The 17,518-nt window shown below is 41.1% G+C and overlaps 1 protein-coding gene and 2 long non-coding RNA genes across 18 annotated transcripts in view; 2 read left to right on the top strand and 1 right to left on the bottom strand.

Annotated features, from left to right (window-relative positions):
• LOC124418141 overlaps window positions 1-5,064 on the top strand; it is a 46,463-nt gene extending 41,399 nt beyond the window's left edge. The window contains exons 10-11 of one of the 2 annotated variants that reach the window (XR_006940023.1): window positions 614-1,167; window positions 3,904-5,064. This is a non-coding gene — a long non-coding RNA (uncharacterized LOC124418141). Of the gene's footprint in view, window positions 1-613 lie in introns of both variants that reach the window. The other variant, XR_006940022.1, reaches the window with a different exon arrangement.
• On the bottom strand, window positions 4,546-16,797 carry LOC124418142. Its single transcript, XR_006940024.1, has 3 exons — window positions 16,054-16,797; window positions 10,689-10,810; window positions 4,546-4,684 (listed from the first exon to the last, which is right to left on the bottom strand). It is a non-coding gene; the product is annotated as an uncharacterized LOC124418142 (long non-coding RNA).
• Window positions 16,226-17,518, top strand: part of PTBP2 (polypyrimidine tract binding protein 2) — a 45,730-nt gene continuing 44,437 nt past the window's right edge. For 9 of the 15 annotated variants that reach the window (XM_015290736.4, XM_025153061.3, XM_040704975.2 and 6 more), the window contains exon 1: window positions 16,226-16,347. Coding sequence is in view for 8 of the 15 variants with exons in the window: in XM_025153061.3 (XP_025008829.3) it covers window positions 16,340-16,347 (8 nt within the window). In the remaining 7 variants the exon portion in view is untranslated. Of the gene's footprint in view, window positions 16,348-16,473; window positions 17,148-17,518 lie in introns of those variants that run through there. The other 6 variants (XM_046944986.1, XM_046944988.1, XM_046944985.1 and 3 more) reach the window with 1 other exon arrangement.

Raw genomic sequence — 17,518 nt, 5'->3', positions numbered from 1 at the left:
ATTTCTTTATTCCTTACAGACTGTGTAACACACAGCCAGGCATGAAGTGCAACTAAATACTGTAGAAATGTTTTCTTGGGGTGTTTGGGTTAGTGTGAAGTGACAATGTGTCTTAGTTTCAGCTGGGATTAAATTGTTTTCTTCATAGTGTCTGGTATGATGCTATGTTTTGATTCTAGGAGAAAAACAATGTTGATAACACGCTGATGTTTATAGCTGCTGTTAAGCAGTGCTGTACAGAGCCAAGGCCACTCACAGTGAAGGGCCCAAGGAGCTGAGAGGGTAGAGAATTAGGACAGTTGACTTAGACTGGCCAAAAGGATATTCCATACCATATGACATCAAGCAGAAGGAATTTTAAAGGGAGTGGAAGCTCATTTCACTCTCTTCCACTGCTCAAGGGGCTTGTTGGGCATCAGCTGTTGGGTGGTGAGCCATTTTTTGAGCGTCACTTGTCATAGACAAGTATATATATACATATACTTGACAAGATATATATATAAATGTAAGATATATATATGTACGTATATATAGTCGTAAGTATTATTCTTTTCTTTTTCTCTATCTCAGCAAATAGTTTTATCCCACAAGTTCTATGTTGTTTTCTTTTCAGTTCTCTGCCCCATCCCACTGTGAAGATGAGGAGTGAGGGAATGACTGTGTAGTTCTGAGCCATCTGAGGAGTTAAACTGCAAAGCAATGACAGCTTAGGGACAACAGAAGCCCTCAGAGAGCTTGGCCATGTTTTCACATCACTCTTCATTGCATCAGCTACCTGTTCTCCCTGCAGAAAACCTCCAGAAGTCATCTGTGACATCTTCTGCAGCTTTTTGATCTCCTGAGATGTGAGAGGGATCCTGGCTGAAGGGCTTGCAGCTTTGAGATGAGGCAGGCACATATGAGACAAGGCAGCCACCTCTGTTGATCCCTCATCCTCATGCATGGTAGTAAGGAAGAAAGCTATGAATTACAAATTTTGAATTTTGCTCTGGGTGTGGACTCACTGGTGGTCATGAGTGAGGACCTCAGGTGCTTCTAGGCTGGAAGGGAAGAATGGGACCAGATGTACACCAGGCAGTCAAAGCGGTCGAAGCTCTGTACACCCACAGCTTGCTGGTGAGCACTGGGTTTTGAAAATGGAGGAAGGTAAAGAGAGAACTAATGCAGGTAGGCTGTGGCTGTTGTACGTGTGGCCATGTGTTCCTGGTTCCTCCCTGTATTCTCTCTAGTGAATCTTGCTTCCTGGTTCAGTGTTTTCGTAATAATGGCATATTAATAACTACGTAACCCACTGTCTTCTCTATCCTTGACTCAGTTCCCAGAAGCCCCACTCCTTCCCATCCCTTCATGCCCCTCCCTGCCACCATGAGAGATGAACAGAAGCAGGCTCTCCTTCTGTATCTCTGGCTCAGGTGACCTTTCCACAGCTGCCACTTTGAACCTGCCTCATGGAGGGGGCTTGTGCCCCTTGTGCTCTGCTGCTCTAGGGGAGCGAGACTTGGCTCCAGCAGGCTCACAAGTACACCCCTGTAGAGAGGAGCAGGGATAAATGGAGGATTAACCGCAGCTATGGGTCTGCCGTCAAAATGTCTAGAAAGCCTATTTTTTAAACAACCTGATTGCATGTAGGAGTAATTTCAGTGGCCTGTACTTCTTAGCTCTTTTTTTGTATTTTGTGGTATGTGTCAGTGAACAGAACTTAATAATACTTCACCCATATGAACCTCTGTGATTGCATGCAGTTTCAGCAGAAAAACAAAATTAATTCTCTCACTTCACAGTAGTTTTTTGGATAATAAGCTGACCTTTTGCATTTATTTTGTACATAGAAAACACTACTAATTCATTAAGATAGGGATCTGCAGATTAACATTTTAAGTGTTACTGAAAACAACAAATTATGTTATTTATAGAGATTTGAAATTATACCTATTTGAGGCTGCGAGTGCACAAAATTTAAAACATAAGAATAAAAATATCTGCCACAGAAGATTCAAATCTTACAGGTTTCTACAATTTACATAATGTGAAAAGCAACAACAGCAATGCTCATGAAGAATGCAGATGATGTATAACAGAGTTGGTTCTTACTCTGATTGCAAACCAACCATTAAGTCACTACCAGTCTATTGCTTTAGTTTAAAAAACCATTATGTAGATGAAATATACTTGCTTTCAGGTAATTCTTTTAATGATTAATTTTGCTGGTATATCACCATGAGATGTCACAGTATGATGATAATTAGTAAATATAATAAAACAGTAGCTAAATGTAACAAATGATATTATAAGTAGATCAACACTGGTTTTCTATGAGAGACGCTGTTGAGGTTTGTCCAAAGATTCAATATCGTTTTTAATTTTTACTATTAAATAATTGGTGCAGCTTGAAAGAGAGAAATTTCTAGAGATGGGAGTTACATTCATTGTCATAATCAACTCCAAGTACTCGTCATTGACTGCTCTGGGATATTTTGGCTCACAGGGCAGCATTAAGGCCAATGTTTGCACCTTTATCTCAGTTGCTGGAATTCTCTGGTACGCACTTTCTATTAGGAAAGGTCTAGATACACTGAAACATAGCACATTTGTAAAGCAGATGAAGAAACTAGTCAGGAGGTTTGCTGACAGCAAATTTTGTTTAGCTAGTTTTACTATAAGCAATTTACTCTACATGTGCATTTCTGCATTCAAATTGTTCTTTATTAAGATCCTTCCCTAATAATATAAAAATGTGTTTATAAAGCCTGTAAGTGGTTTCTGTAATAAGATTTTTAATGAGTTGGAATATTAAATTAAGTTTTGTAGAAATGCTTGAGGTGTTGTTATAACTAACTTACAAACTGTACACCATTAACTTTATCATATAGAGTAATTTTGGTTTCTATTCAAGCAATATACAGCTCCGAAATACTAACTGTCAGATACTTTACACTGCAAATGGAATTTTGCTGACTATTTAGCAATAATGTCTGTGGTTATGATATCTGAGCCCCACAGGGAGAGCAATTCAGCTGGTTGGTCAACCTGGGGGTGGGCTGCATTGTCAGGTTGTGCGCTCCGTGCTGGGTGGCATAAAGCAGAGCAGCCCAGAAGCACCACAGGCTGCTTAGCTGGCACTTGACAGAGACTGTCTGGCTCTCTGGGGTTTACATTCTCTCCCCTTTGCTTACATCTGGGTTTCCTTAAAAGTAAGAAAATGTGCAGAGATCCCCAAACATTTACTGTCTCAATGGCCAGTGCACAGCAGACGAAGCATAGCTAACCTTAAGCTGCTCATGTTTAAATAAAAGTGATTAATGAGATTGCAGAACAAGCAGCAAACTCAGAGTTTTTCAGTTGTGTTTTTGCACTCTATAGTTAATACAAAATCATCTAACATAAGATGTATAACTTAGACTATGGTTCTTCCTTACCCCCACCTTTTTTAAAACTTCTACTGATAGTACAGGGAACTCATGCTCCTAACTTTTGAAAGGCAGGTCTTCCAGAACAACTGATTTTTGCTTGTAAGCTGCTGCCCTCTTTGCTCCTGGCAAAAATGCTGCGTGTTGATGCAGATGATGGTGTAACTAGGACCCGTATAAGTCTTATCATCCAAGCAAATATGCCTTTGCCATAATGGGCAATATTTTTCATGACCTGATAGATGAGGGATAGATGAGTTGTGCAGCTCTCCACTGTTTGGACAAGAGGCCATCAGCAGCTGAGGAGTGAAACAGTGCATCACACCTCATGTGGATGGCAGGAGTTCTCTAAAACGGATGATATGGCTACTTTTCTTAGAGGTCTTTAACTTCATTTGTAAATCTACGGATGCTTTTTGTTTCTTATTCACATTTTACTTCACCTTATATACTCTTCATCTACTTTCTCACTTCTTATCCTTTTGACTTATTCAAGGTTTGTCATATCTCAGAGTGGCAGGTCAGTGAAAAAGCTCCCACTGAGTTGGAAGAAAATGTGTTTTGTCATTATTTTGATTTTGACTTTGAGAAGTTTGAACTGGTATAAGACAAGCTCTGCTCTTCCAAACCCTGGTGCTGTGACAGTGGACCAGTGACAACAGCTTATCCTGTCTCAACTCCTTCATCTTCAAAATGATGGTGAGGATATGTACCTCTGTCAAGTGCTAGGAGAAGAAAAAGCAGCATTATAAATAAAACCAAAGCATTACTGTGATCTATTGTGTAGATTTAGTATCCAGCATTAGTTGAAGTTTCTCACCCCAGGGAAGCATGGAGCTGCTGGCCACGTAAGCTGGAAAGTGAAAAGCTATCTGTCACTCTGGCAAGTTGTGCATCCCAAGTGGAGACAGCAGCACATAGAAAAAACACGACATGCCATAGGGATGGCAATGACTTTCTTGTTTCAAGCAGAATCTGGTTAAGGTATACTGTTATTACTGCTTGCTTTAAATTAAAATACATTAAATGCTGCCAGTAAACTGAGAGCTGGCAGCATTGAGAAACACGAAGCTGCTGCTGAATATTCTGCAAGGCTAACTGCAGTTATTGAGGGACTTACCATTGCAGCAAATGGGCTGCAACATCAGATTTTAAGATACTGGGGTAGTGCTGTTAAGCTGTGGTGCATCTCAGATGTGCTGCCTCTCCTCATGAGATTGACGTGGATTCTGCTGTGCTCACCACACTCCAGTGCAGAGCACTGCAGGGCATTCAGCCTGTTGAGAAAGGTCAAAACAAGACTACATCAGCCTCTGAACCTAAAAACTCTGAACTCTTTGCTACCTATTAGGATGAATGAAGAAAACTGTGTTTTGATGTGTGACATCCCAAAGAATTGCTTGAGGCAGACGAGAAAGTTAGTGCTACTTAAAGGAAGGAGTGCTGTCTGTAAGCGGGATCTCTCAAAGCACAGAGCACAGCCTGGCTCCAACAAGCTGCCTTCTAAACAGAAGCTGTCCACACTGAATTGGCTGTAGATTTGGTAATGAGGTGCTCATCTCAACAGTCATTAAAATGTTTCCACCTTTTTACTCGGTTAAAGAAAAGTCCTTTGTTCATTGTAAGGTATTACGGAAATAAACGGTGTTTAAAGAAATGGAGCATGGCCTGGTGTATGCTACCAGTAAATGTTACTTTGTACAATTCATAACCTGTAACGTGCATTGTTGCAGCCTGTGGAGGAATATGAGAACTGCTTTTGGCAGAACACTGAAATAAACCAGTGCATCTGGGAGGAAGCTGCCCCTGCCACAAGCCTGCACTGTGCCCAGCTGTACAGCCTCAGCTCTCTAATTCAAAGACGGGTAATACAAGCTCTTGACCTGAGCTCATTTGTAAATATTATAACTTGCTGCAGCTCACTAACTGCTCTGCTTGACTTCAAAAAATTTTTTTCTTGCTTTGTTCTTTCTTTTTTCCTTGCATTAAGATGGTATTCTAGACCTTGGCTTCTAATATCCTGGCTGCCATGCTATCAGCACTGATATTTAAAAAAAAAATAAGCAGAAAAAAGCAAAATATTTTATCTATTTGCTCACGTCTTCACCCATGCACACTCATTCTGATAACTCTGATACAGTATTTCTGTAAGCTGTAATTTTCTTTTTATACCACATTAAATGAAGGGTGCCCAGAGAAAATGAAAGATGACTTATGCTGATCTGGGAGAGGAAGGTGGTACACAGTGAGCCCGGGACTGATCCTCTTAATGTCATGCTGATATTGATGATATACTTAAGTACTGCTTCTTTCTTTATAAGGATGTAGACTGGGGTAAGGCGGTAAGGTGAAAGACACACTGGAGTGCGACTCAGGGGATAAGCATGTAACTAAAAGTTTGCTGTGTCTCAGCTATGGTCAGCATTATGACTGCTAGGAATTTCTCCTGGCACTTCTACCAGGCTGTGAAAGCAAAATGTGCATAAAGTTTCTGTTCCTCTGCTTTCCCTCTCACCTGAACAGAAGTACCACTGTGTACTCTGTTTCACAGAGGGGCTTCTGATTCTCTCCTTCCTGCTCTTTTCAGAAATGTTATTTTCTAGATTTTGTTAAAATCTTAGTGAAGGATGAATTAATGCAGTATAATATGTTTTTCAATTCAAGCCACAATTAGAATTTCTGCTGGTCTAATTGCTTTTGAAGTAAGTAAAAACTTGGACATACAATCAGTTTGCCTCATCTCCATTTACTCTTGTGACATTTAATAAGAGTCCATTGTATCGAGAATTAAGAAGCTATACTCTGCATCAAGTTCTGTGTGCCTGAAATGCACCATTCAGGCACCATTTTCAGCTTAATTAAAATCTGGATCCTTTTATTAACAAGCTATGACAACTGCAAACTTAGAGAACAAACCAGAACATAACTTTTTCAGCTGTTTCCTTTCTGTGTGTTCTGCGAATGCAGGTTGCCCAAAGGTATCCCTTCCATGCAGAGCCCTACATCACTACTGTATAAACTGTGCTTCTCACCTCTCGATAGCTGGAAATAGGTGCTGCAAAAGGGCTCCAGTAACCTGCATTTCAGGATTATTACAGCTCTTGAGATGTAATGCTGTGATTTTAGTCACCATCCCTGCAAACTCTCTTAACAGAAGCAATTTTGCAATGAAATATCTTGTTGAAGCCAAGTATTAATTTACAAAATCCAAAATTGACAATAGTAAATACAGAAATAAAACTGCCCATATCCTAAAATCAAATGCAAAAGCTTGTCCTTCTTATTCTTGCTTCTCTATATTCTGCTTACTGGCTGTGGGTGGCTACCTAATCCATACTGCAAGGAAATGTGCTCCCTGAGTTCCCAGGCTACACGACAGGAGAACCAATGGCTGGGAGATTGGCTTGCTGGCTTCCCTTCTTCCCCCTTCCCTGTCTTGTGGATTACTCTGTGGGTCACTCATAAACAAATCCTTTTGCCCCTATACTTTGTCTTATCTGCTATTGACTGCTAGCTCTTTTAGGAGGTAATTTCAAAGTTCCCCTTCTGGATGATCCAGTGTCCTTACTTTCTGGGAGATGCTATTTCCCTTCAGTAGACTCGGTGTCAAAATCCCCTCTGACTAATGTGACTACTGAAATCATTGACCACTAAGAAGTGAAATACTTTCTTTGCTAAGATGATGTCCAAATCTGCATTTAATCTATAAATGTGTCGTACTTCATACAAGCCTCTAGCTGGGATTGATGCTTGTGTCTTATTATTAGATCCTCATTCTTATTATTAGATCCTCATAGACACTGTGTATGATGGTAATCAATGATTTGAGGATGATAATAAGTTTGGGTTTGTAGACTCCCCATCCTATCATTTACAGATACTCTGGCAACCCCTAAGCAGTTGATAACAATCCCAACATGTATGTATTTAGGCTGACTATTCAGCTTGAGTTTAGTACGGGAGCTAGCACTTCTCAGACAGCTAATGTGTCAGGCTGTCCCTACCTCCAGCAGTGAAAGAATTTTAAAAGTATTTTTCTGACCATAACAGTTGGGAATGCTGGGAACATACAGTGGAACACCACCACAGAGGAAGGAATCTGTAGCCAATCCGAATCTAGGCTTTCTTGAATATTTGGGGATTTTAAATACAACTTTTTAATGTCCCATAAAACAAACATTTTAATTAATTTCTACGTGGAGCATTTTATTGTTGGAGATATCGAATTCAAAAGCATGATTGTCCTGTTAACAAAGAATCCCACTGCCAATACGACAGCTCTCAAGGTACTGTGGTGGTGAGAGTGGAAGACTTGGGACTCAAGCCTAAGCCTCTTTTTCTTGCTCTGCTACCATGCTGCTCTGTGACCTGAAATGAACCAGTATGTCCCAAAATAAAAACATACAATGATTACTATACATATAATGGATTTTACAAAGGACTTGTAAGAATTTTTACTGGTACCACATTTGTGATCTTTGGATGAAAGGTAATGCTCAGATAAATTTGCTTCAAGAAAAATAAGCCCTCCTAACATATGAATGCTGTTAACTTGTTAATTCTGGTAAACTCCAGCCTACTTTGTTTTATTTGTGCTCTTATGAGAAAAATAGAGTGAAAATGGCTGAAAGGGGAGAATGTAGAGGAGTATGGATATTACTCCTGCAATTCTTGTTGGCTTTAAGGTTTTGTTACTGTAAAGCTCCACTATAAATGTATTGTCCAACTGAGTGTGGTCTTAACAGGGCATTGCACAGTGTCACATCTAATTCTGAAAGTGACAGTGTGAGGAAGCATGCTATGAGTAAGGAGTAAGTTAAGGAGCTGGGTACTGTGATAGCCTTTTATTTTACAGTCTGCCAGTAATGAAAATATGCGGTCTCTGAACAAGAACATGCTGTATACTAAAACTTTCCCTTTTCAACTGAGCATGTAAGTCTGCTGTTTCTCTAGCACTAAGAATATGCCTTTAGCTTTGTTAGATAATTAAAAGCCAGACATTTAAGGTTTAGGTCTGGTGGTCTCTAAGCTTTAAGTCTGAAGATCGCAGCAACATTTTGAGATATGAATACAGCTAAGAACCAAAACAAATGCAGGGCAATTGGTTTCTGGAAAGAAATAACAATTCCCAGAGCCAAGAAAGAAGTTCAGAGATATGTAAACAGAGTCTCTACAGCTCTTAGGATTGTGTTTGTGTAGAGCCCTGTTTTGTTCAGTAGTGTGTGTCTGTAACAGGAGAGAGCTGCATTGCCTCAGGTTGGGTTGGAGCTGTGAGATACCTCGCGCCTCTGAGAGTGCTGCTCATCCCTGAGTGGGGTCAGCAGCTTTGACTCCTTCCCCAGCCAGCGAGCTCACACACCCCAAAGCCAGGGCTTAACTCTGCCTGCCCCTGTGTAAAAGCTGGAGGAATTTGACTACCCCACCACTCAAGTCCCTCTGAAAACCTGTACCAGGAGCACAGCATTCTAGTGTTTTGATTGCTTATCACATGACAGCAACTTCTCAGACACCCGGTGCTTATAATGGCTGTAAATTTTGCCCTTTTAATATCATTTTTAACATCTACTATGTCACCACATCAGACAGAAAGCATTATATTGGACTGATATCTGAACTGAAAAATAAGTAAATGCTATAGACATGTAAATTTGCCATAAAGAAGATTGCTACAGTCTAAATTTTGAAGACACTGGACTACACAACTGATGGTTATTTGTTGAAGTTGCTGCTGTTCATGAAAGAAGTTGAGGTGATAGGTGGTGTTTATTCACAAAATGCAAGTATCTTTTTTGGGTTTAGATACTGCAAACAGCTAATGAGATATTAAATCACAAGTGGGCAGAAATTCTCTGAGGTTTGCCAGCAGATGGTTAATAATGCAGTGTGACAGGGTGCTCTTGTTCTCCAGCTACATCAGCAGTCCTAAATGACAGCAGACTACACAGAAGATTACTCTCAAAATTATAAAGTACATTAGTTATTGTAAAGGCAAATGTAAGGGTTGTTTTATTTATTTTTATTTTTATTTTTTGTATTTTAATGACATCCATTCTGGAGGTGTAATGAACTTAGCAGTATTATTTCAGACTTACTAACTTGTTGCCATTCTATCCAGTACTTGTTTGGAGATTCTTAGAATCAGCTGATGTGTCTTTTACACATAACATTTCTGGAACTGTTTATGTCACATAAGAAAGAAAGAAAGCTGCATCCATGTTATATGGTTGATAGGTAAATTACAAATTTCAAATGGAAAATACCATTTAGGTGAGAGAGCAGTATTTGTGCCCTCAGAAACATTTGGAGTTTTCTATTATTTCCAGATTTCAAAGACAGGGAGGGCTAGACTTGACGAGGAAAATTACTAGGTCAGATTTGCCTCCTATGTAAACGTACTAAATCTCCCACTAACACTACAGGAATCACAGTTCTGTGAAATTGATATGCTAAAAAGTATTTCAGGTGAATAGATCTGAAAGAATAATTTTATCCAGAATACTTAATACAGAAAGATGTTTAAGTGATGCCAGTTAATCTGCTGCTAGACAAATAAAGGAGTGGGGAGAATGCATACAGCAAAGCAATTAAAAACCAGTCCAGTTTTACAGTGCGTGACCTCAGCTTCATTTTGTTAAGAACGTTTGTGGTTCTCAAAACCTGAAGGGAGGAGGGTGTGAGGGTAGCATAAGAAGAGACTGTGGGAGAGTTGGGTAAACAGTACAGTATTCAATATCTACTGTATTTTTGATTGTATGAAGGTAATTGGCACCACTTTAGGTCTGCACAGCTGAAACAGTTTGTGATCAAGACACTGCGGCCACGAACCTCATAGGTAAGAGGTAAAATGGCCATTCAGATGGTCCAATACGTATTTTATCTTCTAATTTATCAATTAAAAAAAAAAAAAAAGAAACCAATTTTGTCTCTTCAGGCTGCTATGTCTTGCTCAGAAAATCATTTTGGCTTGCCCTTTCGCTGTGCGTCATCTGCACCTCACTCACACTGCAATAGTGAGTGCCACAGCAGTCAGACCCTTTGAGCAACACTGTAGGGTCATTTCCTGGCTTTGATCGAAGAAATCAAGAAATTTCTTTGATAAAAGAAATTTTAAAGGTCATCATGTTTCATTGTGACACACTGTACTGCTCTACTCTGCACTGGTGCAACCTCACCTTGGGCACTGTGTGCAGTTCTGGGTGCCACAGTGTAAGAACATAAAGCCATTAGAGTGTCCAAAGGAGCACTATGAAGTTAGGGAAAGGTCTGGAGGCTAAGACATACGAGGAATGGCTGAGGTTCCTGGGTTTTCTCAGTCCAGAGCAGAGGAAGCTGAGGGGAGGCCTCATGGCAGCTGCAGCTCCTGGGCAGTGCTGAGCTCTGTTCTCTGGTGACAGCGACAGGACCTGAGGGAACCAGATGTAGATGTGTCAGGAGAGGGTGTTAGGAAACGGTTCTTCACCAGAGAATGGTTGGCATGGAACAGGCTCCCCAGGGCACTGGTCACGGCCCCAAAGCTGCTAGAGTTCAAGAAGATTTCGGACAGAATGCTCAAACATAGGGTTTGGGTGCTCCTGTGTGCAGCCAGGAGTTGGATTCGATGATTTTTGTGGGTCCCTTCCAGCCTGGGATGTTCTATGATTCTAAGGAACAAATTCTGTCTTCTTATCATTGCCTTTATAACCTATATCAGGATTAGATACTTAACTTGATCTGTTGTGACATCTGTGCTTCTACATAATTTCAATGTAAAGCTTTTAAGCAGAAATGATTTAATGGGCTCCTGTAGCCAAAAAAAAAAAGAAAATGGAAATGTATTTCCTTCATGGAAAACCACTCTATTCTCAACTGGGAAAGGTACTGAGTACCTGCATATTTTTTTTACTGGGAAAAGTATTATTTTTAAGAATTCTGTGTTACTGCTTAGGAATACAACTCACACAAACATTGCCTGTGGGCTCTAATCCATGGACACCCTTGCTGCCATTTTTAAAAATGAAGAAGCTATTTTCAAGTCTGTGATGTCTTTGACACTACCTGTCCAGTGATGAAAGAGTACACAACTGCCAATACTTTTGTTTGAAATATTCAAATAATGTAGTTTCGTAACATTGTCATTATGTTAAAAGGTTTAATGATCTTAATTCCTTTTCGTTAAAGAAGTAAGGGTTAACTACCTCTGTAGTTAGCAACGATGAAGTCATTTCCCCCTTTAATAACATTCTATATTCTATCAAGGAAATACTGCCTTTAATTTTAGGAATGGGTTATAGTTTTCAAAGCTTTCATATAGGTTAAGAGATTTCATGTTGGTGATTCTCACTCCAGAAGAATGCCTCTCTGAGGATTTCCTCACAAGGAGATGCCTGCTTTGAAGATTTTCAGTTTTAAAAGCAGTCACATTTTTGTGTCTCTTCTTTGAAGATACTTTTCTTAAAGCATTTCTGTTTCACCAGTGTGAACAGTATCTGTTTGAAAATATTTTCCCTCTATGACACTCTTTTTGAAAATTCACACATTCCTGTAGGAGTCCATGAAATAATCTCTATTAAATAAGCCCAGGAACCTAATATTGTTTCTGTGTAAGGTGCAAAACAGTTTGGAAGAACTTGTGGAAGATGGGATGTTGTGAGAGCACAGTTTTGAAAAAGTTCTGCAAAAATAATTCCGTTTTCTGACACCAAAGTGGAAAATGGAAAGGTGAGCTCATATATCACTTACATGACCTTTAAAAATTACTGTGAGACACTTTTTACTCCTTTTAAATTGTAAAGAGTTCAGAGTTCAAGTTGTGGATTCCTGAAATCAATAGGAAAATTCCAACTTCAGTCCAACTGCGCAAAGACCATTCTTTGAAACTGCTGTGAGATGTTGTTCTTTGAGAACGTATTGCTTTGATTTACTATGTTGCTGGGGATTTGGGCTCCTTTAATTTCTACTGTCGAACACTCTGTTCATTTCTTTTTGTAAAATATGTTTTATTTATTTTTTCCATCTTTTTACTAATTACAGTTACCATGTTTTAAATCTATGCGATCTCAGGTCTGGTACAGGCATGGGATCCTCACAAACATTACATTAAGTCTCCTGTCTGACATTGGCCTGTGAGTTCAGAGAACGATCAGAAAATACAGCTAAGCAGCCCATTCAACTTACATCTGTGCCTAATTTTATGATACAAACTATTAAGCAATTGTAGTTTACTTCTCAAGTGTGCAATTACTTACTCAGGCTGTGGATTAAAGCTCTGGTGTGAGTCCGCTCCTGTCAGCAGGAGTAAAGACCTAGGCTGGCAAACCACACATCAGAAAGGCAGCCATTCTCAGTGCCTGTCAGCCATACTACCCATACAGTCATGGGAATGCTAGCTTTTCACAAACTACTGAATAGTTTTGTTAACATACTTGGAAAGGAATCTTTGCTTTGGTGTTGGGATATTTCAGCTGTTTCTCCTAGAATGCCAAACCAGCCTTTAAACATCTATCTGTAATAACAGGGATCCATATATTTAAATAGATCGAGAAGCAGAGAACTTCCTACCCGTTGCCTTATAACCTCACAGACATATCTTCGCTTTCAGAAAGAAATCATTAATTTCACCTGTTTCCATGACAGAGCATAGTAGTGGGAAGAGAGCTGCAGCCCCGCTTTTCCCATTACACAACCCTCTCACCACTACTAACCAGCTGAGGCAAAGAACAAGCCATCTTTAGAGTATGAAAGACATATGCAATCATCACATATGTAACAAATACAAAAATTGATCTCCAGACCTAATGAAGGTAAATGGACATATGTTTATAAACATAAAAAGTGGTGGAAAAAGGTGTATCTGCTCTGGAAATAAATTTCCAGGTGAATATGCTACAGACAAGAGAGAAAGGTGAACAGGCAAATAATAATCTGATTGTCAAAATCTGATCTTTTGATCTATATGATTGCTTAGTAAAGTGCAGTGTGAACTGTCACATTTTGGTATTTGAGACTGTAGAGAGCAGTAACACTCCTTGCCCTTCCAAAATAAGCTGTCTCCTAGGAGAAATACTAGAACTAAAATGATGGAAAATACCCTGTGGGACTTGGACCTGCAAGACAAGTTCTGACCTGAACTCGAAAAAATACTTTTACTTAGGGTACAGCGCTTGTAAGAATTACTTGAGTAGCTTCAAAACTTAGTTCAATAAAGGAAAGTAAATCAACACAGAATGTTGGAAAGAAATGTTGATTAAGGACATTGTTTGCATGAGTACAAAAAGATGAATAGCTACTAATAAATTTTAGGACTTTGCTTAAAGGCATCTAGGGAATTTATGAAATATGAAGTTGATAGGAACTGATTTAAGATGGAATAATTTGGTTGAATGCAACAAAGACTGGTAAATGGAATGATCAACCTTTCCAATAATATCTAGAGGAACAAACATACTAAGCAACACCATTCACTGTTAATATGAGAAAAGCAAAGAGATGATAGAGGTATCTAGTTTTGGTCATCCAGACAAATGAAAAACTGTTACTGTACAAGTATATCCAGAAGCAAAAGAAATAAAATTCTTCACAGGAGTCAGTATGGTTGTATTTTAGGATTGACTGACAACATGATATAGTCTCTAAAAAAGAATTTGTTGAAGTTCTCTGCCCAGATCTCCTGAGACTAAGGGGATACAAGATTAGCAGGTACATTCTTTGATACATGAATAACTTACTATTTATCAATTATTAATAGTAGATTACTGCAAGATTTTATATGAAGGTACATGAAAAAATAGTCTATATTTTTACAGTAGAGGGAGGTCACTTGTAGCATACCACAAGGACCTGTGCTGTTCAGCATATTCTTAAATGATCTGGAAAAAGGAGTGATTATCGAGGTGACCAAGTTTGCTGATGATGCTGAATTATTCACGGTAATAAAAACAAAAGCTGACTGTGAAGAACTGTGGAAAGCTCTCATGATACTCTGTGACTGAATGATAAAATGGCAAGTTAAATTCTGTCCTGAAAAATGGAAATAATATGCAAGGGAGAAAAAAAAAAAAAGCCAAACTATACATGTGAAATGCTGGAATCTAAAGGAATGACTACTACACAGGAAAAAGCTTATGTTCTGTGAAAATATCAGCTCATTGTTCAGCAGCGCTCAAATGTGGAAATCAGATTGGCTTTATCAGAAAAATAATAGAAAAACAGAAATAAAACAACAACAAAAAATTAATCTATATAAAAGCATTTGGTTTGTAACAAATAATGAGGACCATCACAATCTTCTAGAATAGAATTAGGAAGGGTGTAGAATAAGGCAAGTTGAATTACTGAAAATATGGAATGACTTCCAATAGAGGAGCAGTTAAATTTACAAAGACTCTGAAAATAAAACTGAAGGAGGTATATGCATTCATGAATGGTATGGTTAGGAGAAGAGAGAAAGTTACCCATCTATTTTGTTAAGAAAACAACTGACAGATAATAAAGGAAATTATCAGGCAGCAAGCTTGAAACAAGCAGCAAGAAATATGTTTTACATAGTGTTTAATTAAATTATGCAACTTGCTGCTCTGCAATGTTGTAAATGCCAAAAGGTATTCAGACAAATGCTTGTAAAAGATATCCTCTGCAAATACAGATGCTGTTTGTTTCCTCAGTATCTCCAAACTCAGCACTGAATTTGGCACAAGGTACTCAAGACAGTACCTCTGTGCTTCCTAATTCCTAGTCTTTCACTAAGCAGACACCACTAACCACTGAATTGCTGCAGGACTACAAAGACTATTCACTATTTGCTGCTCTTGAAATAAAAAGGAAACAATCAATGAAAGAGAAACATCCAAATGTAACGGTGACCAGAGGAAATAATTTTGGAATATAATACATTACTGCAGAAGTGAGATTAATAGAATTTAAAAAGTACTGGGCTTTTCTATCGCTAATAACCTACACACTTCCAGTTAGAATAAGATGAACAGAGGGCATAAGCCCAGATGTTTCATAATACAACCAGTAAATGTGGAGGGTTCTGATAGAGGTGATTTACTGAACGCTTGCCTGTTACCTGGCATTTGAGCCTTCTGAAACAGCTGGTACTACGCTTCAGCAGCCAGGTAACAGGGCAGGAGGAAAAGGAGCTGTCTGAGACATTCCAGAAAACAGGAATATCACAGAAGAGATGCAAAATGGGTTTAAGAGAATGCTTTTTAATGTTCTTCTATGCTTGGGATCTTTTAGGCACATTAAGGTCATTTTCAAATTTTCCATCACAGGTATCAAAGCGGTTTTTTTTTTTTTTTTTTTTTTGAATGTAATTTAAGACCGTACTACGAGCGCTGCTTTGTAGAGACCTCGCAAGCCCGATGAAACATTAAGACCAGGCAAAAAGCGGGCAGAGGAAGCGGATTCCCCAGCAGGCACGCGGGGCACGCGCTCCGCTACTGGAGTTTACGCCAACACCAACTTCCGCAAAGAGACAGCGCAGCGTGCAACAGCTGATTCGCACATTCATCTTTATTTCTGAAATAATACTGGCTATCAGCTGTAACGGAGACCACGGTCTGCGCCCCTATTAGACAGACTCCCATGCATGGCAATGAGCTCTCCCAATCGAAACTGCGCCCAGCGGTCCCGAAAGCCCGCAGACACGAGGAACACCACCCACCCTTCACAGCTCGGTCCAGCGCGCTGAGCCGCGGCCGCGCCCCGTTCCCGCCCGAGGCCGGGCAGGCTCTGAGCAGCTGATGGCAGAAGCTTCAGGGACGTGTACTGCGCGCGCTCGAGACTCCGGCGCATGCTCCGTGGCGGCGAAGGACGAGGAGCGGATTCCGGTACTCGGCGACGTTCGGCAATTTCCGTGCAGGCCCCGCCGCCATTTTCTCGCAGGCTCTCCGTGCTCGTTGGTTGTGCGGCTCTCCGTCCCGCTGGTCAGCGCTTTGTCCTGCTCGGCGATGGACGGGTGAGAGCAACGGCCGGGGTTGGCGGGGGGGTAGGGCGAGGCCTCGCCGCGGCTGTGCTGCCCGCTCGGTGGTGGGACCGCTCCGCGCGCCGGGTCCCGTCACGGCTGTGGGGTGTGGGAGCGGCCGCTGCCCGGCGGCGCGGGGACGGCCGGATACCGGCCGCGGGAGGGCTGGAGCGCGAGGCCCTGCGCGGGGTGGGGAAGGGGAGCTCGGCCTCCTCGCAACGCGGGCCCCTGCTGGGGTCTTGGGTTTACACAGCCGGGGGCTTTGGGCCGCGCGATCCCGCCCCCTCCTCAGTGCGCTGCTGAGGCGGCGGTCCTGCGGCGGGGAGAGCGCGCTGCTACCCCCGGGCTGCCCTCGGGCGCCCCTTGGCCTCTCCGTTCCCTCTAGGCGTGGGGCGAGGAGCCGCTCTGTGCGGCACGCGGCGTGTTTTGGAGCTGGCTGGGGAGGAGGAGCGATACCGGCGGGAGCTCTTTTGTTTTCAGAAACTGCCTGATAGCCCTCTGAGTTCCTCCCCTCCCCAGGTAGAAAGATGCCTTTGTGCATGCAGGAGACGGATTGTAGGAGCCAAAGAAGGGAACGCTCTGGAGGAGCCGAGAGGCAGCGAGGCCCTAGGTCTGGCGGGCAGCGCGGGTGGGCAGGCAGAGTGTTCAGGGCCCGAAGTTTTGGACCCGGACAGGGAGGGAGCTGCTGGCTGCTGCCTTCGTCAGTATAAACACAGCACCTTCCTGCTGCCAGATGCCCAACGAGTTATTTGTTCTGGCTCAAACAGAGAAGCAATCCATTTGGTATCCTTTAGGTGTGTAACCTTTCAACTGTGAGAGTTTTGAAGGCTTATTATGGTTATTTCTGGCTGCAGTGTTGGGAGTTACAAGTCTGGCCGAAGAGGTCTTGGCGCTGATGAGTGTTATTACACTGTGGAATGCTTTCACACATTCATATTTTGCAGTTTTCTTCTTTTATGGTGGTGTTTTCTGCTAGCTTTGGAGTTTTGTTGCGTAGTGTAAGTTACAGTGTTAAAGCGTTTAAGAAGATGGTGTACCTTGGCATACCTGTTGCAGAGCTCCATATAGAGAGGATACCTGATAGTTAAATTTTGATACCAGCCAATATATTCTTTTTCCAAGCTCATTTCAAAACCTGCGCTTATTGCCTTCTTCTGTAAGGAGC

The sequence above is a fragment of the Gallus gallus genome, chromosome 8, assembly GCF_016699485.2.
Source record: "Gallus gallus isolate bGalGal1 chromosome 8, bGalGal1.mat.broiler.GRCg7b, whole genome shotgun sequence".
NCBI lineage: Eukaryota > Metazoa > Chordata > Aves > Galliformes > Phasianidae > Gallus > Gallus gallus.
Note: the sequence above shows the minus strand (reverse complement) of the source record. Positions and strands in the feature narration are given on the sequence as shown.